Raw genomic sequence first — 24,710 nt, 5'->3', positions numbered from 1 at the left:
AGCTGTCTTCACAGTTAAGAGCACTTACTGCTACTGCAGAAGACTCAAGTTTAGTTCCTAGCATCTGCATGGCAGCTCACAACTGTCTGCAACTCTGCTTTTAGAGGCTCTGATTTTCTCTTCTAGGCTTTGCAGACATCAAGCATTTGTGCAGTGCACACACATGCATGCAGCCAAAACAGCCATAAGAATAATTTTATCTTAAAAATGTTTAATATACAGTTGGTGATCTGGTAATTAGAATTATGGAGACACTAAAACAGAAAAGAAATTAAAATAATCTGGGATTCTGAAAGGTGGTAATGGAGCTCAGGTTATGCAGGAGGAAGTTTGTATTCTAACCTAAGAAGTATGCAGATGGAGATAAACGGAAGGGAAGGCAAGAGGAGGTACTTGAAGTTGCTCTGAGTATAAATAGTACTTATTTCATACATACAGGAAACATTTAATTCGTGAAACTAAGACTCTCAAAGGGAGTGTAGCACAGTGGTAGGACACTTCCTGCCTAGCATGTATGAGGCTTGATAATCAGCAATGAAGAAGAAATTTTTGCAAGACTAAGTATTACAAGAGAATACTTCCTTTCCTTCCTGTTATCTGGATGCTCCTTAGAGAAACAAAGGCTTCAGAAGTGATTGAAGGAGAAAATGGACCCATTTTAGTTTTGTTGTTGTTTAATATCGATAGACAACTACAAGAAAGGTGAGCTCATTGGTGTTTGTAAGTGATGTGAAAGTGACAGACTAGTCAAGAACACCATCCAGGGAAACAAGGGGAAAAGCGTGGCTTTGAATTGCTTTTGCTGGGAAGGTGTACGAAGCCTTAAGGGAGAGGAATAATTGTGGAACTCTACATGGAGACTGAGTATACAAAGGAAGCACAAGGGAACGTTTGTGAGTGAGTACTGATGAGGCATTCCTACAGAAACTGCTACGCCCTTCCCTTTCTGTACCCAGACAAACACAAGTTCATAAGATTGTGACCTAAGTGCGGCCCTGCTGCCTTCCAGGTGCGCTGGACCGCTGTGCCATGGGGATAACAGCCGTGGAGATACTGAACGCTTGCGATGAGGCTGTTCCTGCTGCAGTAGACTCACTTAGTCATCCCGCAGTCAACCTGAAACAAGCCATGACAAGACGTAGTCTTGCTGCCCTTAAAAATATGGCCCACCATAAGCTACAAACCCTTGCAACTAACCTCTTGGCTTCTGAGGCCTCTGATAAGGTGAGCTTTGTATGTGGCTTCAGTGTGTGGGTTCCATGGGAGGTCATTTAGGTCATTTAGGTTTGGGTGTCTCTGAATTTTGAGAGGCAACACTTTTGCAAAATAATCTTGTGAGTTTTAGTTGGATGTATCCAGCATAATTTTGGAATGTTTGCCATACTAAACATTTTAACAAAGTAAATTATTTTTTTGCCATTCAAATATCTTAAAACTATATTTAATGAACTAAGTCTGATTTTTCTAACTGACATTTACCATCAAGACACTAGCTAAATCTCTATTCAGCAGAAGGTTGCACCAGCAGTCCCAAGCCATTAATCTGGTCCCCATCCTTTGTTTTACAAATCTCAGCCCTTTGTTCATTTTGTGGTTTTCGTTTATTCTTGATTTCCATTTTTTTAATGGTTAAACTTGTGTATAAATGCTGAAGGGGTTGGAAGGCTCACCTGTAAACTGATAATTAGCCATTAATCAGCGAATGCTGGCAGTATATGAAATACTGCAGACTGTCCCATAAACACATCCTTTAGTAATTGGCACTGATATCACCATTTGATCAAGCTTTTTTTTGTCCCCCAAGACATTAATGTTTTATTGGTTCTGTTGTATTTTATATTTCATTAGTTAGACTTGGGAAATCCTTCTGTGGCTTTGCTCCATGCTTTCAGGTTCAGGCTCTAAAGTTTGAGGAGAAATCACAGCTTAGATGTGTTTGTTGTGCTTTTCATTCGTTTCAAAGAATCATATATTCTAACTAGGAAGTCATTGTTTCATACGATTTGACATGATTTTAATTTTGTGCATTTGTGTAAAACAAGGTACTAAAGAAAGCATGTCTTAATGTTTTGTTTTTTTTTCCTTGTTGATAAATTTAAGAAATTAAAGACACATTCTTTTTCTTGATGGTAGCTTCTAGAAATACAAAAACAGGAAAACAATTATATAGCAGGAAAATTGTAGAAAACTATGCAGTATATAGTCCTATTTACGAATGGCTTTCGTGAGTGGTCATGGTTCATTATGCGCCTTTACAGTCTTGTCTGCCCCTCTTTTAGTAGCATATTTTATAGTGCAGTTGGTGGTAAAAGCGGCAGACAGCTGCTGTAGATTCCTGCCTACACAGGAATCGGTTATAGAAGAGGGTAAGGTTGAGGAAGCTGAGGCTGCAGGATAATCGCTTCATGAAAAATGTATATTGGCTGTACCACTAAGGATTTCTCTTAACTGTTTGTGCATGCTGTCACAGTCTCTGTGAGTTCTTATGTGCATGAACTGTGTTGTGTCTAGAAGATGCTGTTTCCTTGGACTCTGGCTCCTAGAAGTGTTCCAATTTTTAATTCCAGATGGATCCCTAAGCCTTGAGGGAAGGGGTTTGATAAAGATTTTCCTTTTAGGACTGAGATCGCCAAGGTTTCTTACTGTTTTCACATTGTCCGTTTGTAGGTCTCTGTGTGATATGATGAAAAAGCTTCTGATGTTGACTTAGCAGTGAACTGATTTATGGGTATAGATAGCAGGATGTCATTAGGAGTCATTTTATCGCTATTTTTTTTTTTTTTTTTTAGCAGAATAATAGTAGTAGGTTTTCCCCTAGGGCCCATGACCTCTCTGTTGTGTGATATTTTACTCTTTGGCTTTTTTGGGGGACCTACCACCCAGCTCCCAAATAAATCATACATGGAGGCTTATTCTTAGTTATGTATGCCTGGCTGTAACTTGGCTTGTTTCTTGCCAGCTTTTCATACGTTACTTCAACTACCTTTTGCCTCTGGGCTTTTATCTTTCTCTTTTTCTGTATACCTTACTTTACTTCTTTCTCTGTGACTTGCTGTGTAGCTTGGTGGCTGGCCCCTGGTGTCTTTGTCTCATTGTTCTCTTGCTCTTTGTTCTCTCTCCTCCCAGATTTCCTATTTATACTCTCTGTCTGCCAGCCCCACCTATCCTTGCTCCTGCCTTGCTATTGGCCGTTCATTTCTTTATTAGGACCATCAGGTGTTTTAGACAGGCACAGTAACACAGCTTCACAGAGTTAAACAGATGCAGCATAAAGAAAAGTCACACAATATAATTCTCCAGTGTTTTTCTAGTCTCAGTTTCTGGCCTTATTAACAGTATCAGGTGTGGGTTCCACCTCACAGAATGGGCTTTTAATCCAACCAAAACATGTTTGGTTACTCCTATAACATTTAAGCTGCTATTGCGCCAGTATTTCTTGCAGGTAGGTCACTGTTGTCAGTCACAGAGTTCATAGCTTGGTGAGATTAGTTACTTCTGTCCTCCTCTAGTTGTGTGTATTATGTTTCATCAGTATGATGGAACTCAGTAGTGGTAAAACGTCTAGTTGGGCAGCAACTTTATTTCTCCATGTTCAGTGATGTAAGTGGTGTCTTCAGCAATAGGGACTTACCATCAGATTGTGGAAGGTAACCAGTAATACTGACAATTACCTGTAATGTTTGTGAGTGTGGTCTGTGGGGCCTCTTTGACCAACAACTCAACAAGATGGAACTCATCCAGGTACTGGGGATTTTACTTCATATCATATGCCTAGTTTATGCATTGGCTCCTCCATTAAATGGTAACTCCATTTAAATTGCCTCCTCCATTATATTAGTCTAGAAGAAATCCACAGGTTCTCATCCTCTGTGAAAACAAAAGCAGAACCTCTTTTCCAAAGCACAGATCCTTAGACCTGTATTTTAAAGTCAAGATACCTTTCTTAGCAGTTCCTAGAATCAAATGTCTCTCTCCAGTCAAAACACCAAAAGAAAACACAATATATGTAATCCAAATTCTCTGAATACATCCCATCTTTCTGTGGTTTATCATGTTTTTACTCCTTTTAATCTGACTGTCTGTACTCTTTAAAAACTTTTTTCTTCCATTCTTTTTGAGGCCTTCAATTCATTCTCCCCATTTCTGAGGGCGATCTCTCAGCGTCTCTCTAGTTCCCGATCTCACTGGGGCCTTTACCTGTAGTGCTTGTACTACAGGATGGTATGTGAGCCAGGAACTAGGCTGGAGATTTAAAAACATACACATATATTCAGAGACACGGGGACACGGGTCATCTTTGAAAGAAGAGTGTCCCCTTTATTGCGTTCAGGGGCAGCTTATATAGTGCCCTGGCCACACCCCAGCTCTAGGGATCTTTCAGCTGCAGGTCCACCAGAAATCACTCCCCTGCCATCAGGGTCTCATGCTCAGAGCAGCTACAGACTGCTCAGAGCAGAGGATAACAAATTCTTCACAGGAAATTCAGGGTCTGGTGGTCCGCAGTCCCCAACATACCATGGTGTGATCATGTCAGCTATTTCTATCCTGCTTCCCCCAATATAATTTTCTTCTGCCTGCAGAACCACTCATGACTTTTTTTGTTTTGTTTTTTGTTTTTCGAGACAGGTTTTTCTGTAGCTTTGGAGCCTGTCCTGGAACTCCCTTTGTAGACCAGGCTGGCCTCGAACTCACAGAGATCCGCCTGCCTCTGCCTCCCGAGTGTTGGGATTAAAGGCGTGTGCCACCACCGCCAGGCTCACTTATGACTTTTTAATGCAAGTCTACTCACAGTACATTTTCTTAATTGTGGATTGTCTGGCAGTGTCCTCTGTTTAAGAGTTTTGTAACTTGACTCAGGAGGGTCACCCCGGGGCCTTATACATATTAGTTATTCTTAAATTTATGTATTTATCTATTTATTCATTTATTTATTTATATTTTTTAGCTTCTTTATTTATTAAAAATTTCCACCTTCTCCCATCTTCCCATTTCTCTCCTACTCCTCTCCCTCCCCTCCCCCCTCTCTCCAGTCTTTTATCATTTTATATACCAATCCCAGTTCCCACTCCTTCCTCTCTTTCCGCTCCCTCCCACCTCACGCTCCCTCCACCCTCCCATCCACTCCTCAGAGAGGGTAAGACTTTCCATGGGGAGTCTACATAGTTACCACATTACTTTGAGGTGGAACCAAGGCCCTCCCCACTATTTCTAGGTGGAGCAAGGTATCCCTCCAGAGAGAATGAGCTCTAAAAGGCAGTTCAAGCAGTAGGGATAAATCCTGGTCCCACTGCCAGTGGTCCCACAGACTGCCCCAACCATACAACTGTCATCCACATTCAGAGGGTCTAGTTTGGTCCTGTGCTAGTTCCTTCCCTGTCTGGCTGGAGTTGGTGAACTTCCATTAGCTCAGGTAAACTGTTTTAGTGGGTGTCCCCATCAGGCATATTCTTGACTTCTTTGCTCATGTTCTCACTCCTCCCACTCTTCAGCTGGACTTTGGGAGCTCAGCTCAGTGTTCTGCTGAGGATCTCTGCCTCTGTTTTCATCAATCTCTGGATAAAGGTTCTATGATGACATTTAAGGTAGTCATCAATCTGATTACAGGGGAAGACCAATTTGGGCACCTTCTCCTTTATTGCGTAGGGTCTTAGCTGAGGTCATCCCTGTGGATTCCTGGGAATTCCCCTGGTGCCAGGTTTCTTGCTAGCCCCATAATGACCCCCTCAATCAAGATATCTCTTTCCTTGCTCTCCCTCTCTGTTCTTCTCCCATCTCGACCATCCCATTCCCTCATGTTTTCCTCCCCTCCCTTCTCCTTTCCTTCTGCCCTCCTATCTCCCCCGACACCCGAGCTTCTAATTTTCTCATGAGTTCTTGTGTATTTCCCCTTGACAAGGGGATCCATGTATGTCTCTTTTAGGGTTCTCCATGTTACCTAATTTCTCTGGGTCGTGGACTGTAAGCTGGTTATCCTTTGCTTTATGTCCAATATCTACTTATGAGTGAGTACATACCATGTTTGTCTTTCTGGGTCTGGGTTACCACACTCAGAATGTTTTTTTTTCCTAGTTTTATCCATTTGCGTGCAAATTCCAAGATGTCACTGTTTTTAACTACTGTGTAGTACTCCATTGTGTAAATGTACCATGTTTACTTTATCTGTTCTTCGGTTGAGGGGCATCTAGGTTGTTTCCAGGTTCTGGCTGTTGTGAATAATTCGGCACTCTATCAGATGATAACCAGATAGGTCATCTTTCTCTTTTCCTCTGGCCTTCCTTGCCCACCAGTCTAATATTGCTGCAGTTCTCCATTGAAGCGTGTTTACTTGCCACATGTGTGAAGGAATACTGTAGGTTATATATGCATGAGCTCTTTTATGTGTACATGAGTGTATATATAGCTAATTAGTAATTTATATCTTAAAAGTATTTTATAGTTTTGGATAAAATACTTAAAATTTTCAACCCAGGTTGTCAACTTTTTCTCTAGTTTGAGAGAAGTAAGTTTTAAATTTCTACAAGTACAAAATGAATGATTCTATTAACCAGTAAAAATAAACTAAAAGTTATAACTAAAGAACTAATAATAAGTATATACTTTTTGCAACTACATTTTTTGGTGCTTTTCCTATTTTGAAGAATTCTTAAATTAGACATGACTTGATTATTTATGATGGTTTATAACACCATCAAATAATGAATTTCCAAGGGTCTACCTGAATTTGATCCTAATTTGTTATTGGTCATGTACCTTTTACACAGAAAACATTCAGTGGACTTCTAAATGGACTCTGTAGTGCATAGTCAATGTAATGCATCATATCACAAGCCAAGGAAAAGTGCTTTTTCTATTATGGTTTCAAATTCAGATTTTGTTTTCCCTTGGAAATACATTAACAGAAGGCATTTTGTGTTAAGTGGAAATTTATATTGCTATGGAATGTATGAGATACAGCAGAGTTTTTTTTAATCATCCAATATTAATTTAATTATAGATTGCCAAGGAACACTCAATAGAGTCAATCTATGACCTCAGTAACCATAGCCTCTTAGTTTTCATATGTGCTTCTTTATCTTTAATTTTACTTTGAGAAGTTGAAATATAAGGTTTTTTTTTAGCTAATTATTGATATTTTGGCAATTTGAAGAATTAAGTTCTTTTAGGCTTTATGAAAAATTCTATTCTTCATTAGAACATGTAATGTATTTTGAAACTTTTTGACTTTTATATTTTTGCTACAAAATAATTGACTCAGTCAAGTTCAGTAACCATTTATTGATTAGTTAGGCACTGGAGAGCCAAATGAATAAGACATGATTTCCTCTTAAGAAATGTGAACAGATAAATTGCAAAGCTCTGTAGCCAATGGCACGGTGAGAAATGCAGGAAATTTTGCAGAAATCTGTCCTAGCCCGCGGTGGTCAGGATTGGCTGTTTGGAGGAGGGATGTGTGGAATATATTTAGAGGGAAAAGGGCAGCAATATGCTCAGCACAGAGGGCCGTGGAGAGACCCTGCTCCATCGACGTTGTTGGAGATCAACTGGAGACCAATAATAGTGGGAAATAAAGTTGGGTCATCTTGGACCAAGGGAGGATGCTCAATCTTTTATCTTTTATTTTAGTGTCTTTCAAAATTAAAAAAAAAACAACTTTAGATTTTGTTACTCACATGGATTTTTACATGAAAGCCAGTCAATAAATTTGATAAGAAGGAGTACAGTGGAGAATTTAAACTCAATAGTTGAATTGAATTGTGTTCAGGGGGAGGTGATGATTGATTGAGTTGAGTAATAAGGAAGGTTTATTCAAAGGTCCCCTGATTGATTGAGTAGAAAGTGTCTCTATCAATGTGATATTGAATGTACGAGTAGGTTTTACAGGGACAGTAAAGTGCTGTTTGCTTGGTTTATGGTGAACCTGAGGTGCCCGTGTGTTGCATATGTTAGGATATTTGTTGGGAGTCATAGGGCAATGGGATCCACACATTGATGACTCCTTGATCTATATGTCTTGTTCTTAGTTCCTTGGAAGTAAGGGAGATCATTCATATACAGACTCTTAGAAAGAATAGCCCTAAAGGGAACAGGATGGGGAAGGATTAGGGTAGGAGAAATAGAACACATATGAGGGAAGCCAGGAGAATGTGCTGGTCAACAAAGTAGGACTCAAGAGGTGCAAGGCAGAAGGGATCACTATGTTAAGTGCAATCAACGTTAAACCTTCGAAGGACTTAATGCGCTTGCTAGCCAAGTCAGAGTATCCTTTCTTCAGACCATCTTCCCAGGAGAAAGTAGACTGTAAAGATTAGAGCGAGACTACGAGAAGTGGAAACAGGTAGCAAGTGAATTGTACGAGAGGAGATGGAAGGAGCAAGAGAGCCCTTAGGTGGAAGTGTAGTTGTGGAGATGGCAGGGAATGCCCTTGGCTGAAGGTGAAGAGCCGCCGAGAGGGGGAGCTTCAAGGTGGGAAAGGGAGAATTGATCATTGATAAATGAGGAAATTCAATTTAGGGGCAGAGCATCAGCTTTGTGGAAGAAGGAAACCTTATTTTCTGAAATTGAAAAGATTGAGGAGAGGCTGATGTTTGAATGGGTGTGTTCTGGGGTTAGTGCATGGGAATGAGGGCAAAACATTCTAAAGCTTCTGCTTTTTAAGGGAGGTCCATGGGGGAAGTGAGGGCACTGAACTAGGGAACCGAGAGTGACAGAGGTTCAGGGCAGAGAGTGGAAACAAAAAACAAGGAAGCCGGACTGAATGTGCAGTTGTCATGGGCTAGAGTGACGGCACATGGGGAACAGAGCTACATTTCCTTAACTGTTGCCGAATGCAGCCCTGGCACCCAGAGATTAAAGAAGAATGATTGGTGGGGTTTAGCATAGCGTCGCAGTTGGATGAGGGAGGTTGAGACTGGCGTCTTTGAAGGAGTGGTGGAACCCAGCGACATAACACCCCTATGATGGCGGTCACCAGACTGCTTCATGTTAAATCACCTGGGATCTCAAATCTCTAAAGGCCGCCCAGTTCCTGCCACAGACTTCCTGATTCAGCTTGTACGCAGGCGCAGCAGGGCACTGAGAGTTTTCGGAGCTCCCGGCCATCCTGATGTGGAGCGGTTGTGAAGCGCAGCTCTGAGCGTAAAGAGCAGATATTATGGTGGAGTTTTCAATTCTAGGAAATTAGGGCACGAATGTTCAGGGTTTCTCAGGGAGGGGCGGCTGCCTGGTGAGCATGGCCTGTAGTCTCCAGCTGAACCAGCGGGGCAGGCAAGATGACTGGAGTTGAGACAGCCAGGGACCTGTGAGACTCTCTGTGGCTCTCAATTTTAGGTGATGCAAAAGAGCTTTCCAAGGCTTTGCTGTTTCTCTCTGGGTGAAGGGTTCACATTAAGAAATAATGCCATCCAAGAGACTTTGTGCAGAAACACGACTGGAGAATATGGCTCAAGAATAGGACTTTCAAATGCTTTTTCTAGTGTTCTGTGAAATAATAGCTTCAAATTCCTTTGAACAAACTAGATATTGCATTTGAAGAGCAAGACAAACACAAGTCCATCATTTTTGTTGTAGCGAAACACTAAACATCCCATCTACAGATTCAGTGTATGCTCATATGCAATAAAACCTTTGTGCCATTGCTTGGCATGTCATATGAACAACTTGTAATTGAAATATCAAGTCTCTTGAACCTGTGGCTAAATGCTAACATGGCTGTAAAGAAATACAAAGCTGGTACTGTTTGCAAAATAAGCAATTGTAACCTTAGTCATTTGCTTTGATACTAAATGATTTTGTGATTATATCCTATGGTCCTTCCTATTTGAAATTTTTCTTTGGCCTTTAAGAGAGTCCCTGAACCACCAATAGCTATAGGTAATAAGTTGAAGATCACTTATCTACATGTATGGTGAATTTTCCTGGAATGACCAGGAAGGGTTTGTGACAATGACTTTTTGAAATTTTAATCTTTTTTTTCCAATATGGAACTCTTAGTGGCATATATGGGTGATATTGCACACCCTAAAATGAACTGTGGATGGAAATATATTATTTGGTCATCACAGGGAGTCAGGATTTTGCAGATCTTTGCCTATTTCTCACATTCCTTCCTGCACACATGCATGCACACTCTTATCCAACAGCATTCAGGCTTGCTGCAGACAGAGCATCTTGTCTCAGGCAAGTGGCTGGTAGGAGGAAGAGCTGGGAAGGGAAAGACAAAGGCAGGATAAGGGCTTTTGTCAGCATCAATCAGGGTTTAGTATTTACAGTCCAAAAATTCTTGGTTTCTGGTCTCATTTTGTGTGTATTTCTGTAAATGTAGCCCTTGATGTTTCCTGGGACTGAAACACCTTGTATTAACTCCTCCTCAGCTGAGCCTGAGTCCAGGACTGTCAGCCAGCAGCGCCAAGTCAGGCCGTCAGGGTCCACTGATCTCCCTTCCTCTCTGATCTCTGCTTCTTGGCTTGTGTTTCTGTCCTAGCCCTAATTCCTTTGTCTGACATGTGAGCAAGTGTGGGCATGATTGTTTCCATTTCTCTTTCTCTACATTGGTTGTTAATCTCAGTACCAGTGAGTGAGTGACTGAAAACTGCCCTTGCTCTGCCCTGCTGCAGTAGTGGCCTAAACTCTGCCCACTGGGTGCTGCGAGTCCTTTGTTGTGCCAGTTTCTGCATTTGTTGCGGTGTCCTGTCTAACTAGAGTACAGAATGTTTGTAGGGAGCTGTAGCCACATACTCATTCCGAGTTTAAACAACAAAACAAAGCTGGCACCTCAAACACAATTGGAAAGCTGTGCCTTCCAGTATTTCCAAAATTCACTGCTAGAATTGACTGCACAGAAGCATGTGGAGAGAGGACTCTATGTTCTGCCCAGCTCTCCCTTGACTCAGTGTGAGTAGCCTAGTATTTGAGGGTTCCTTTCCTGACTACACCTCTTCCCTCTCGAGTCTCTGCAGAACCAGTATAATTCAGGACAGGTGGGAAATAACATGTGGGTGCAGAAAGAGCGATTTCCCCTACGTTTTCACTGTGGATTTATGGTTCTCCAAAGTGACTCATGAACCTTTTAGCTTAGTTTGTCTTTAGCTTCAAAATGTGCATAATTGGGTTATAATGAAGTTAAATGTTACAACATGCTCTAAATAGCAACACAATATGTATTTAATACTTGATTGTTGATTGATTTCTGCATTTGTTCAGCATATGTTGGGTACATGCTATGAGCTAGGTCCTGAGCTAGAACCAGCTGGAGAGTGCTTTAACCACACCCACATGGAGCAGGTGCTGCCACCGAGCAGCTCCTATTCTGGCCTGGGAACCAGTGTGCAGTTCACAATGTGAGTCTCGGACTATGTAAGGTGTGTACCATTGGGAGAGAGTTCCAGGGAGATATCATAGCAAATGGGATGTCAATGTGACTAGGAACAGTGGGTATGGGCCACCATGGCGGTGATGAGAGAAAATAGCAACTAATAGGTTGAAATTGAAAAAATAAAATTTCTGCCCTGGCAATGCTGAGCATGCGTGGGCAGAACATATATGGTGGTTCTGTTGAACTTGTCCATATTGGGTTTCAAGGTCTAAGTTGATGAGGACGGCTGACCAGGTCGCTTCCTCTGGAGAACACCAGTTCTCATTACAGATGTGGTTGTCAGGAATGGAACCCAGGACCTTTGGAAGACTAGGCAGTGCTCTTAACTACTGAGTCATCTCTCCAGCCCAACTGATAGGTTAGAATCTGCTAAATTGTGTTTCGAAAGTGAGGAATCATATACCACATGGATCCAGGGTTTTGTGTTCTCCCTTTCATTTTAGTTTAGTTTGTTCTTACCAAGTCATCCCCCAGAATCTCACCGTGGACCCTCCATTTAAAAACAAACCAAGAATTTTGACAGAAGGGTGTGCTTCCAGCAGGGGATGTTCAGAGTTTGCAGGCCCCTCGCTGCCATTCTCCCTACCACAGCCACCCCCTCCGCAATACCCCTGCAGTTAGTTTTACTCTTTTCGTGTGTCTCTTAGACACACTCACTTGATATAAAATGAGAGGAGTGTTATCTCCCTTCTCCCGGAGAGGGGACTACTTACTGCTTGTATCATCTCCTAGCCATTCTCAGCCCCTGAAGTGGGTAGTCATTTCATTATTTGGAAGACAGTTTGGATGCAGGGAAGTCAGCTGCCCATATAACATTCTGTGTTGTTACGGAGAGCTTCTGGTCCTGCTGTTTGGGATTATTGGCTCTTTGGCTGGACTTGCAAGTTGATTTCCCATGCTGCTGTTGTAAAGACTCTTTTTCAGTTTCTAATATTTAATAATCATGTAATAATAGCCTATGATCTCTAGAAGAAATACATTCAAAATATATTTTCTGTGTAAGGCATAATGGATGTTTGCATTTAATATTTATACTTACATATTATTTATGTCTTGTTAAATAAGTTGCAGTAAAATATAAGTGCTTTACTCCTTCATATGTTTAATATTTTTTTACTTTGTGCTTACTTATGTGCTTGTTAATGGAAGCACATGGAAAGAGAAAATGACAGGAACCGTATTACTCTATTACCATCCACACCTGATCGAGGGTTCGCATCCCATCCTAAAGCAGATTTTTAAAGATAAATATAGTTTTGTCTATTTCAAGAAGAGATTGGCTTGTGGTATGGCCATGGCCCTATTGTTTAATTTCAGTGTGACTGACTTTTCTGAGGAACTCTTGTTAACCTAAACTAACATGAAGAAACAGTAGTACACAGCAGAGGGCGCCAAATAGCCATATTGGGCAGACAAATTTTTCTGCTAGTTTTGTGCCTCCAATCCCTTCCCTCTTTCTCCTTCCTTCCTTCTTTTTTTCTTGATACCTAAAATGGTCAATATTGAAACCACCACGTGACTATTTTCTAGTAGGTGAGGAGGATTTCCCTCAGCTACTTATTTTAAAAGTACAATAATATATCTGTTTTTATTCAGTGTGCCTTTTACATTATTATGCATAAGAACTTTAGAAATTCATTTTAATAAATTTCATCAATAAAATCTCATGTACAAAACAAAAGGGAAAATGAATGCTTGTTTCTTTTTACTGCCAAAAAGATTTTGATATTAAATCAGTTTTATACTATACGTAGGAAGCATAAGTTGTTTAAACCATTCATTATAAATAAGATACTTATGCAAGTATGCATTTTATAAAATAGTAAATTAATATTTGTTAAGTGAACTTTTTTGTAATCTATTTTAGAATTTAGTATTGATATTTAAAGAGGGGTCTATGTGTGTCATCTAGACCCTCATTTTCTAACCCATTCTTAGGGTTTTTAGTCATTGATTTCAAAGCTAATTCTAATTTGAAAAATTTATGAACAACATCTAGGGGAACAGCCCATCTGGTAAAGTGGCTGCTATACAAGCATTTGGACCTGCCTGAGTCTGGGTCTTGCACCCATGTACTGCCGGGCATGGCAGTGCACATAACCTCAGTGCTGGAGAGGTGGCACAGGGTGAGCTGAATTGGTACAGGAAACCAAACAGCTCACATCAGCCTCTGGTCTACACGTGCATGTGCATGCACCCATGCAGACACACATACCCAACAACCAGTACCATTCGCGCGCGTGCACACACACACAAACACAGAGACATGTGCAAATCAACATTTCCACCTTTCATTTTATTATGAAGATCAGCTAACATAATACTTGATAGTACAAATCAACTCTATTTTTAGGTAAAGCCCATATCAAATGGTTTTATAGATTGGATTCAGAAAGAATAATAAATCACAAGACTATTTAAAGATAGCATTGAAAACTGGGTTATTGAACAATGATTTCAAAATAAGTGAGCTTTCAAGTCAGGATCAATGAAGTGAGTGGTGAGAGAGTAAAAATTCTTATAGTCAGTGGGTAAAATGCAATGCACTTAAAATCTTAAATCCTTAAAGACCCTTAAAGCATCGTTGTATTCAGAGACCAGGTTAGCAGATGTTCCAGCAGACCTGATTTCATCTAGAACATATTCATTTATATAAAATGGTGAAGCCTCTTATGTGCGCATGGCAATATTATTTCTCTGAGCATTCTGGATTACTAGGTTTTGTTTGTGGGATCCACCACATCTGACATGTTTGTATGCTGGGATTCATGAGTGCATGGAGGAACCCTGAAGCAGTATGATAGTTCTGCTGTTTTCTTTGGGTTTTGCTTGCGATGCCATTTTATCTAATGCTCTTGCCACAGCTCCACTGTCAGTATGTGCCAGCAGCCCAGTATTTTTGTCACTCTGTGTTTTCTTTTGTGTTATATTTTAAGTCACTTTTCCTTTTCATAAGGTTTAAATGGTGCTGGGTATGGTGGCAGATGTGGTTAAAATCCCAGTATTGTGGATGTAGAGGCAGGTGGGTCTCAGTAAATCTCAGGACAGCCAGGGCTACAGAGAGAGAACCTGTCTCAAAACAAAAGAAATCTCATATGACTAAATATGTGATTTCTAAAATGGAAAGTGCAATAAACCAGGTACTTAGAATAAACATAAAGCAAATCTGTGTACTGGCCTGTTATTTGAGTGTAGATATGTCTATAATTGCATTTCCTCGCAAGGTGGAGACCCAGTGATTTTCCTTTTTAGCCATTGTTAGGTAGATTTTCAACTATTTCTTTAAGGATGAATAGTTTGTTTTCTCCAGGCATGTTAACACAGTAGGTCATTCCACAAATATTTGTTGAACTGAATTTAATCCTGTTTTTGATGACTTTAAGGTGAACTAATTGTGCACCCACATTCCAAGGGTTCTAACAAATGTGAGAGTGGCCCGTCCAGGACTTCGTCACCAATCACCTTTGAAATTGTTGTGACTGTCTGATGACCCGAATCAAGCAGTCTTGTCTGAGGCCTGTATATTTTATCATTAAGCCAGGAAAGCATAGGAATTTGCTAGATGTTTTTGTTCCTTTCCTACAGCTCACCTTAGCATCACATTCTAGAAAACCAGACCTGAGAGTGATTAACTCTGTCATTTCTTTACCTTTGGCAAAAATAACCTCCTCACAACTTTGGTGGGCAGCCACCCTTTGTTGTGACAGATTGTCTGAGTAAGTAGAATTGGTCGTCAGACCTTGTGTTGTGAGAACCTGCTCATCCACTGAAATCATGATGAGTCGTCTTCTCTCCTTCTCCCTTCAACCTTACTGTGTTTTCCTCTGTTATAGTTTGCATTGGTGATGCTGTCTTTTTTTATTTTTATTTTTTTTAATTTTTTTTATTTTTTTTTATCTTTTGCACTCTTTTTGTATAGATTGCTTTTTTTTTTTTTTTTTTTTTTAACCACAGGGCACATTTGGTAGCTGAGAGGTTGTAATAAAAAGAATCTTACATAGTCACACACAGTCATGGTATTAATTAGATAACCTTTCTGTTGCGAGCATATGGCTGACTGCTGGAACACCTTCAGAAGGAGATAGAGACGCCCACAGAGCCGGGGGTGCTGATGGGCACATGTGTGGCTGACATTAGATGAGATGGTTTGAAGTCTGTCTACCTTCTGTTTTCCCTTTTGCCTTTTTTTCCCAAGCTTTTCTTATGGGTTCAGTAATTTCTTAGCACAACTTGTTTGATTTTATGTTGTTTGGCTGATAATAGCCTCTTCTTTCTAAAAGAAAGAAGCAGATACTTTTAAAAAAAAGTTTTTTTTATTATGTATAGTGTTCTGACCGCAGACCAGAAGAGAGTGCTAGATCTTATCACACATGGTTCTGAGCTACTATGTGATTACTGGGAATTGAACTCAGGACCTCTGGAAGAACAGCCAGTGCTCTTAACCGCTGAGCTATCTCTCTCTAGCCCCGTGTTGCAGATACTTTGTGGAGAGAACATCCTCAGGAGCATGAGGAGACCTTTCCCCTTTACCCGATGTTACCCATTCCTTCATAGCTATCGTCAGAGCTGCATACCCAGGATTGGTGTTTTTGTCACATCGCCAGTACTAATAACTAGAATAGTTCCTGAGCTACAGCAACAGCTTAGAATATAGTGCTGCTGCAATTATTAATTATAATTTTCACATCAGTACTATATCGGGCATAATATACATATAAGGTCATACATGATTCACTTGAGTTAGTGCTGGTAAACCCACTAGGCATAGTGTGTGATATTACATGTTCAGTGTTTCAAAGGAAAACGTGACACAGAGCTGGAGAAATGAAAGGATCAAGCACCCGTTCTTCATTCTGTCCCATCTCTCACAGCCTTCGGGTTATTACTCTTTTATCTCAATCATCTGTGTAGTTTCTGCCGCCTCCCACTTTATATTCATAACCCAGCTCTTGTTCCCTTGGCTAACAGGACAGTATCTGGTCATGTGGCTCCCTTCATTGCTGTATAAAGTTGTCTGGGTCTTCAGGAGACAGATTCTTACACATTCCTTCTCACGCTGATTCAGGTCTGATGGTCAGATCCAGGAATCTGTATTTTCCCAACCCACCTGATGAGTCTGCCTTAGTGACGCTCTGCTTTGCAAAAGAAAGTTCTGCAGCCTCAGTGTGGTCTTGTTAGCTCTTAGTGAACTGTGGCCTTGGTTCTTCATCTTGATCACCTATGGTTCTTCAGCACCTGCCCTCTGATTTTCACTGTCACCGTCCCTGTCTACATTTTCACCGTCCCTGTCTACATGTTCACCGTCCCTGTCTACATGTTCACCGTCCCTGTCTACATGTTCACCGTCCCTGTCTACATGTTCACCGTCCCTGTCTACATTTTCACTGTCACCGTCTATGCTTTTCTTTCTTTCGGCTATGAGTGGTTTTAGCTCAAGTTAGCTCCCTGGTCACCTGAGATGGAATTGGTAATTTCTCAACCATATCCCTTTCATTTTTTTATTGACTCTTAAATGCAATGACGATCATATTAGGAATATTCTTTATGTTGCTTACTGTAATATAGAAAAAGTTATATCATACTTTAAACATCATTCAATTCAGAGAAGTTTATATAAAGGGGGCAGTGACAGCATCTGCTTGAATAATTCTTTGGTTAATTTTTGGATGGGAACAACTTGCGATGTTTTATGAATGATGATACAGGAAATGATGCAGGAAATGGAGAAGAAGTGGTCCCAGGGTGAACAAGTGCAAAGGACCAAACGTTTCAAATTGTTTCTGGAAAGGACACGTGACTTCATGTAAGTCACAGGGTGGTGATTAGAGATGAAATGAAAGCACAAGCAACAGTTTACTCTGGAGGATGTTTTATGCTTTGCAAAGAAGTCTGGATTTTCTTCTCAAATTAGAAAATGCTATTGAGAATCTCTGAAACCAGCAGCATAGTCAGGAAGGATGGAAATGGAGACAGAAGAGAGACCAGGTGAGGGTATTTATTGCAGGGAAAGTTGTTGAGAAATTTTGTAAGGTTTTCTATAATGTTCTTTGTTCATTTGCTAGATTCTCTGGTTGCACAAAATGAGTAAGGCATAGTCTGCCCATGTCTTGAAATTGCCCCTCAGAATTAGGAAACTATAAGTCACTAAACGATAACTGTATAAATGTTTCTAAGATATCAAAATATATGATATGTGTGGGATGTAAAATGTTAGGGAACTAACTGTACTGTTGGCTCATTTTTTCCTGGGAGAATCAGAGTCCTCTCCTCAACATGAATGAGTTATATTTGACAAGTAGAATATAAATATTCAAGGCATTCACTGTACTGATTTGATGTGCATTTATGTTGTGACTGAAAATTAGGGCCGTGTAGACCATGTAGACGATGGCTTAGAGGAGAATAAAGGAAGATTCGTGTAAAAGGAAAATGGGAAGGATTTGTTTGTTAGGAATCTTAGATATGGTTCAAGAGCCTGTTTGTTAAAGCTGAAAGGGAGTTTTATAAATGAGCCTTGAATTTGGACTGATGGAGTCTATATCTTATTATTTAGATTGATTTGCTTGTTCTAAAAAAATAGCATGTGTTAATTATGTGTAATTTAAGACATGCAAAATTTGAACAAGATGTTCTATGATTTTTGTTAAAAATAATTACTATTTACACTCTGGCATAACATGCATGATTTTATACTTACACATGCATACATATAAGCATCACATAAGGGAACTGTAGTATATACTCTTATCTCCAGAAGACAATGTTGTCTCCAGAAGACAATGTTGTCTCCAGAAGACAATGTCAGATACAGAAAAGAGTGAAGGACCTGGCCTGAAGAGTCACCGAGCCTCTACATTGTCAATAGTATTGGCTAAAATGGACAGTAGGAAAGAAATAGAAATAACATGGTCAGGATCAACTTACTTTTGTGGTCTAAGACACAGAAGACTTGATGGTGCCTTTGGAGGGAATTTGGTGAGGGAGAAAGACTAAGTGCCAAAGGAAGGGTTCCAGTGTGCAGTGCTTCAGAAGGACGCACAGCTTCGTCGGGGCAGTCACAGTCATTTTCAGAGTCTGCTAATGTCGCTGACTCCCACGTCAGTAATAAGCTTCTATTAATGTATACTTGGTTTTAAATTAACTGATATTTTAATGATTGTGTCAGTGGAAAGTCATGGTATGAGCTCATATCTTTTATGTGTTGCTGGTTGACAAAGATATTTTAATTATCTAGAAGCCCTAAAAAGACAGCTTCATAAGCATTTTAATTCAGCTATTTGTTGTTCATTAATGAATGTTGAGATTAAATACTTTGAGTTGTAACTATTTTTGAAAAATATTTGTTACAGGGGAATTTACCTAAATATTCTCATAACTCCCTGATGGTTCAAGCAATAAAGACAAACCTAACAGACCCGGACATCCATGTGCTGTTCTTTGATGTGGAAGCTTTGATTATTCAACTCCTGACTGAAGAAGCCTCTAGGCCGAATACTGCACTTATTTCCCCAGAGAATTTGCAAAAAGCATCTGGCAGTTCAGACAAAGGGGGCTCCTTTCTAACTGGAAAGCGAGCAGCAGTTCTTTTCCAGCAAGTGAAGGAAACTATCAAAGAGAACATAAAGGAGCATCTCCTTGATGAGGAAGACGAGGACGAGGAGATAATGAGGCAGAGGAGGGAGGAGAGCGATCCCGAATACCGGGCCAGCAAGTCCAAGCCGCTGACCTTGTTAGAATACAATCTAACTATGGACACGGCAAAATTATTCATGTCCTGTCTTCACGCCTGGGGTTTGAATGAAGTTCTGGATGAAGTTTGTCTTGATCGCCTCGGAATGCTCAAACCACACTGCACAGTGTCCTTTGGTCTCTTGTCGAGAGGAGGTCATATGTCGTTGATGCTGCCTGGTTATAATCAGGCTGCTGGGAAGCTACCGCATGGGAAAGCAGAGACAGGAAGGAAGCTGCCGACAACCGAAGGAGTAGGAAAGGGAACCTACACAGTGTCTCGAGCCGTCACCACTCAGCATCTGTTGTCCATCATCTCTTTGGCAAATACTTTAATGAGTATGACCAATGCAACCTTTATTGGCGATCACATGAAGAAGGGCCCGACCAGGTGTGACTATGTAGTTTAATTTTATTCTTCCTTTTCAAAAGGGATAAATGGCCATACTCTATTGTTGTTGTTTATTGCACTTCTGTGTCTTGGCTCTGCACACATTTCCACATTACTGTCACCTTAGTTCCATTTAAACTGTGAAACAGAGTCATTTCTAAAATGCCTAGTTTAAAACACCATAAAATTATACAGTATTTTATATATGTAGTCATACTTAGTAGTTATTTTAAATGGCTTTATAATTTAGGAGTTGGTCATAGATGATAGCTCTTGAATAAATCTTTAAAGGTTTTTATTTAAGGTGGTTTATTTTTTCTGAGATAACCCTGAGTAGCCTGGAACTCAGCATAGACAAGACCAGCCTTGAGCTCACAGAGACTGGCCTAACCTGCCTCCTAATTAAAGGTGTGGTCCACCACAAATGGCATTAGTTTTTAAAATTATGTTAGACACTGTGGCTTATAGTAGAGGATGTGACCTCTCTGGAGCTGGAGTTATAGGTGGTTATGATCTGCCCAGTGTGGGTGCTGGGAACGACTCCAGTCCTCTGCAGGAGTAATGCTTTTAACCGCCTGCTGAGCCATCTCTTAGAGCTCCATAAATATCACCCTAAATTTACAGCTCATGAAGTCTGAGCTGACATCCAGTTCAAATGAGTATCTGTTCACAGCTTTTCGCTGTAGTCTGTATGCAGTAGTAGTGGGTCCAGTGACTGACTCTGGTGTGTGGTAATGAGTACAGTCCAGACTTTGCAGTAGGGAGGAGAAAACAACTTTTAAAACAGACTGCCTAAAACACAGGTATTATTTTGATGTTTTTACAATACTTAGCTTGCATGCTGTTTCTCAAAATTATAAAGACAACTTGTTACTACGCTTTATTAAAGTTGACCACATTAGTTCTTTCAAACCTAAGAAATACTTAGATAGCGTTTATTTTCTGCCATGTTCTGTTGTAATTACCCTACCAAGATTCACTGTTTTTAATCCTGTAAATACTTTTATATCGGGTGTATTTGAGCCAAAGTTAGAAAAGAGACACTTTACCTTTAGACTCCAAGATTTCTTTATGCTTTATTGCCATATATATTGCTAAATACTTTTCAAATCATAGTATTATTCTATGAATTCCGAGATGCTCATGGTAATGGGGTGGGCTGAAAACCCAGGATGGTAAAAGTAAAGAAGAGAAGACAAAGAATGGTTTTTACTCATCAATTGTAGTTCATTGGAGTGTTCAAAAATATGTATTAAGACTAACAGAAAGTAAAAATTTTATCACAAAACCTATATTTTCTACTTCATAATCATGCAGGTTTTTTTTTATCAGAAATTGAAATGGACAACGTAAGTAGGTACAAAACTTAGAAAATGACCACCTTTTTGAAATACAAGTTGAAAATGTTCTGAGCCTGTTTCTTTCCAATCTAGAGTGATATTTTGAACAGCTCTGGAGATAGGAAAACGTTCAATGTTTTTTTCTTCTTTTAAAGGCCACCTAGACCAGGCACCCCAGACCTTTCTAAGTCAAGGGGCTCCCCTCCAACTTCCAGTAATATTGTGCAAGGACAGATTAAACAAGGTAAAATTAAATCTTACTAAGTAATTGACATGACATTTCAGCTGTAGAAACTGAGAAGGCATTGCTAATGTATAATCATAATATTTTGTTTGTCTCAGATTGTTATAAGAGAGAAAAGTTGTTATATTCCAGATGTAAATACAGATAATTAAGATGTCAGTTAAAAATAAATCAGATTTATTTGGAAATTGATAACTGTGCAAATTTCAGATAATTTTATTATATGGTCTTTGGCCTAATTTGTATGTATTAGGGCCACCTTAACTTGACAACAGTAGTTACTGTGTGTATCTTAAGTTTAAAAGTTATACCTATTTTTAACTTTGCTTGGGAATGTTTGAAACCACAGATTTATGCTGCAGTTAGTCTTCTGCTGTTTGCTAGTGGCGTCCACATTGCTATTCACAAGTTGAAATGCCTGTTAAACTCTTTATAAATAATAATATGCCATAACTTTTATTTTGTTTTATTTTATTTTGTTTAGCTTTGTTTTTCATCGGGATATAGGAGAGTGAAAAGGCTGACTTTCTCCTCCTCTTGAAATTAATTCTAAACACTTCCGTGAATTAATATGCTCAGTTGTTCCGGAATGTATCTTTTATAGCTGTTTAAAGACCAGGGTAAAGATTAGGATGTATATAGAATAGATGAGTTCTCTATTTATACTTGACACTTAGCTGCAAGATAGCTCCTCATGATGTGCAAATACTGCAGAGTTGGGGACAGCAGCAATCCTGACAGCAAAGAACTTTTGAAGCTTCAAATAAAGGGGACCCAGTTAGCACCGTCACAACTTCCCTGGTGACCTCTCCCTCTCCTTTTTTTATTTAATTTTTTTTTCTGCTTTCACACATTTCTATTTTTATTCATGAGCTTTATGATATACTTTGTACTTTTTGAGAGTTACTTGACAATTTAGTTCACTGTATATATATATGTGTGTGTGTGTGTGTGTATGTATGTATATATTCTGTTTGACCTCTACTGTCAAATTTATTAGTTTTACTGCTTTAGAACTATAGTTTGTTATTTTTTGCTGTGTATCATTCTGTTGAATGAATAGAGACCACAATTTACACATATTTTCACTATTTAGATTTTCTTCCAAGATGTCCTATATTGTGACAAGGAGATACTTTATATTCCTAATTTGTTGAGATTTTAACTTTGCTACTAATAGATGTTAAATTTAGTCAGATTTTTTCTGCATCTGTTGAAATAATTATGATTGTTCTCCTTTATTTTATTCCTTAGATAAAGAATATTGGCATTTTGTTTGAAAAATACTTGGCATAAGGGTCACTCTTCATCCTGATGACTTATCCATCTTATAGACTATTAAATACAACTAGTAAAATGTTGCTTAAGGCATATGGTGTCCATGGGTGTTTTAGAGTGTAGTTTCACTTCTGGTAATGACTTTCTGTAGTTGATAATGGGGTGATGGCCTCACAGAGTGAGTGAAAATGATCCTTTCTCTGGACTTTTTAGGGTGGTTTGTAAAATGAATATTATTTACTCTTTATTTGGGTTGTGAAAGAGTGAAGGCTTCATTAAATAAAAGCTTGTAGGCCTGAAGTTTTCTTTATAAGGTTTTTAACTATATATTTTAATTTTTTGTGCATATCCCAGGCATTCTTGTTTTGTTTTTGTTTTATAATTTTCTTTAGTGAACTTTCTGTCTGATTTATCAGGCAAAAGGTTCTAGAAATTCTTAAAATTCCCTTTTTCATTTCCATTATTCATCTTATATATGTTTTCAAAATCCAGATTGTTTAGTAGAAAACAATTTTTAGAATCTTCTCTAAGAATCATGGTGCTCAATTGAATTCTGTATTTTTCTGCTTTCAATTCTTTGATTTATCATTACCAACATTTCACTATTTTTACTTTAAATTCACTCGTTTGCTTTTAGGTTGAGGGAATCTGAGGTTAATGACATATGACTGCGTCCTTGATACCCTGATCATTAGTGCTGAAATCCCTCTCTGAATATTGCTTGGTGGTAACTCCCACATTTTCTGTTGTTGTATTTTTATTTGTTTTTGTTTATCATTTGGTAATTTAGTAATGAATTTTTAATTTTTTCAACCGTTCCAAGATTTTCCAAAGGTCTGTCTGGGTTCTCATTGATAGTGAAATAACGTTTCTTCCATAATTGGAATCTTTTGGAATTTTTTTCATTTTACTGTATTTACTTATTTAAAAATAATATATATATATATATATATATATATATATATATATATATATATTAGTGGCATGGATGTTTCAATTTATTCATCTATTTTGGAATTACTAGATCAAGCTAATTATTTCTTATATTACATTTCCAGTGTGTACCCATACATATGTGGGGTGTGTGTGTGTGTGTGCACATGGTCTACCTTGGTGAACATACTGTGTGTATGTTAAGAAGTGTTTAGTCTGGTGTTAGGTAGAGTATTTTAAAATGTCAGGTCAAGTTTTTCCATGATACTCAGGAATAATGTGCAGTTGATCATTTTCTGCCTACTTGTGTCTATTAAGTAGATAAGATGATTGAAACCTGAAACCATAATTATTCATTTGCTTATGCTTCCTTACACTTCTGGAAGATTGTTTTCATGTTTTTTAAAACTCCTGTAATAGGCACATAAATTTTTATAACTTAATAATAACAATATTCTTATTATTTGGCTTTTTTATTATTATAAATGATCATCTTTGTGCTTCCTGATATCTTATTTGTCAAATATATTCTATTCATAATATTTAGCATCTTTAGTTACTATTGTAATCATATAACTTTCCCATCTTTTTGCCTTTTGTCTGTTTGGAGCTTTGTATTTAAGGCATGTTTTTTATGTAGGTATCATGTAGTTACATCTTGCTCTTTTATCCAGTGTGACTTAATTTGGTTTGTTGTTTTGCTTTTAAGACAGTGTCTTTAGCTGTTTACATTTAATGTTATTGTTGAATAGTTAGATTTGAGTCTTTCTTTTGCCCCACTGTCCTTTTTTTTTTTTTTTTCCTTTTGCCATCTTTTGGATTACCAAGTATCTTTGAGTCTATTTCTTACTTCATAATTTTTTGGGGAATTTTGGAATTATTTTACATTGTGCTTCAAATATTTTTTCCTAGTGATCTCATATGTATATTAGGTACTTAAAATTTCCTCATTTGTTAATGATGCCTTAAATTTTAAAATTTAATTTATAAATACTTACTAATCTCTCTCTCTCTCTCTCGGGGTAGATGTGGGTGTCAGAGGATCAACTGCTGGAGATCTTTTCTGCACCCGTCCCTACCCACTGAACCCTCTCACCAGGCTTCTTTTGAGCCCCCTCTAAGATTTCTATTTAGTTTCTTTTGAGTAGTTTCAGTATAATTTGTCATTTTACATCAGAGTCTGAACTTTAATGTATCTCTTTTTTTCCCTGAGTAATGATTTTTATATCTTTCCTAACTCACTTTGAGTGTGTGGAGTTATCTAATTATTGTCATATCATTGCTTGTTCTGAGTTTGTTTTTAATTATTCTTCTTATCGATTATACTTTCCTCCCTCTGTAAATTTTCATGTTTGAGTAACATGGCAGATGCTTGCCATTTTGTCAGAGGGGTACTGGGTATTTTGTGTTCTTACAAACCTTGAG

At 38.8% G+C, this 24,710-nt stretch overlaps 1 protein-coding gene across 2 annotated transcripts in view; it reads left to right on the top strand.

Annotated features, from left to right (window-relative positions):
* Wdr7 (WD repeat domain 7) overlaps positions 1–24,710 on the top strand; it is a 273,057-nt gene that overhangs the window by 53,974 nt on the left and 194,373 nt on the right. For both annotated transcript variants that reach the window (XM_057788617.1, XM_057788616.1), the window contains exons 14-16: positions 1,010–1,224; positions 18,721–19,490; positions 20,986–21,074. In XM_057788617.1, the coding sequence (XP_057644600.1) occupies positions 1,010–1,224; positions 18,721–19,490; positions 20,986–21,074 (1,074 nt within the window). The remainder of the gene's footprint in view (positions 1–1,009; positions 1,225–18,720; positions 19,491–20,985; positions 21,075–24,710) is intronic.

Source organism: Chionomys nivalis, chromosome 14 (genome assembly GCF_950005125.1).
Source record: "Chionomys nivalis chromosome 14, mChiNiv1.1, whole genome shotgun sequence".
Classification (NCBI taxonomy): domain Eukaryota; kingdom Metazoa; phylum Chordata; class Mammalia; order Rodentia; family Cricetidae; genus Chionomys; species Chionomys nivalis.
Note: the sequence above shows the minus strand (reverse complement) of the source record. Positions and strands in the feature narration are given on the sequence as shown.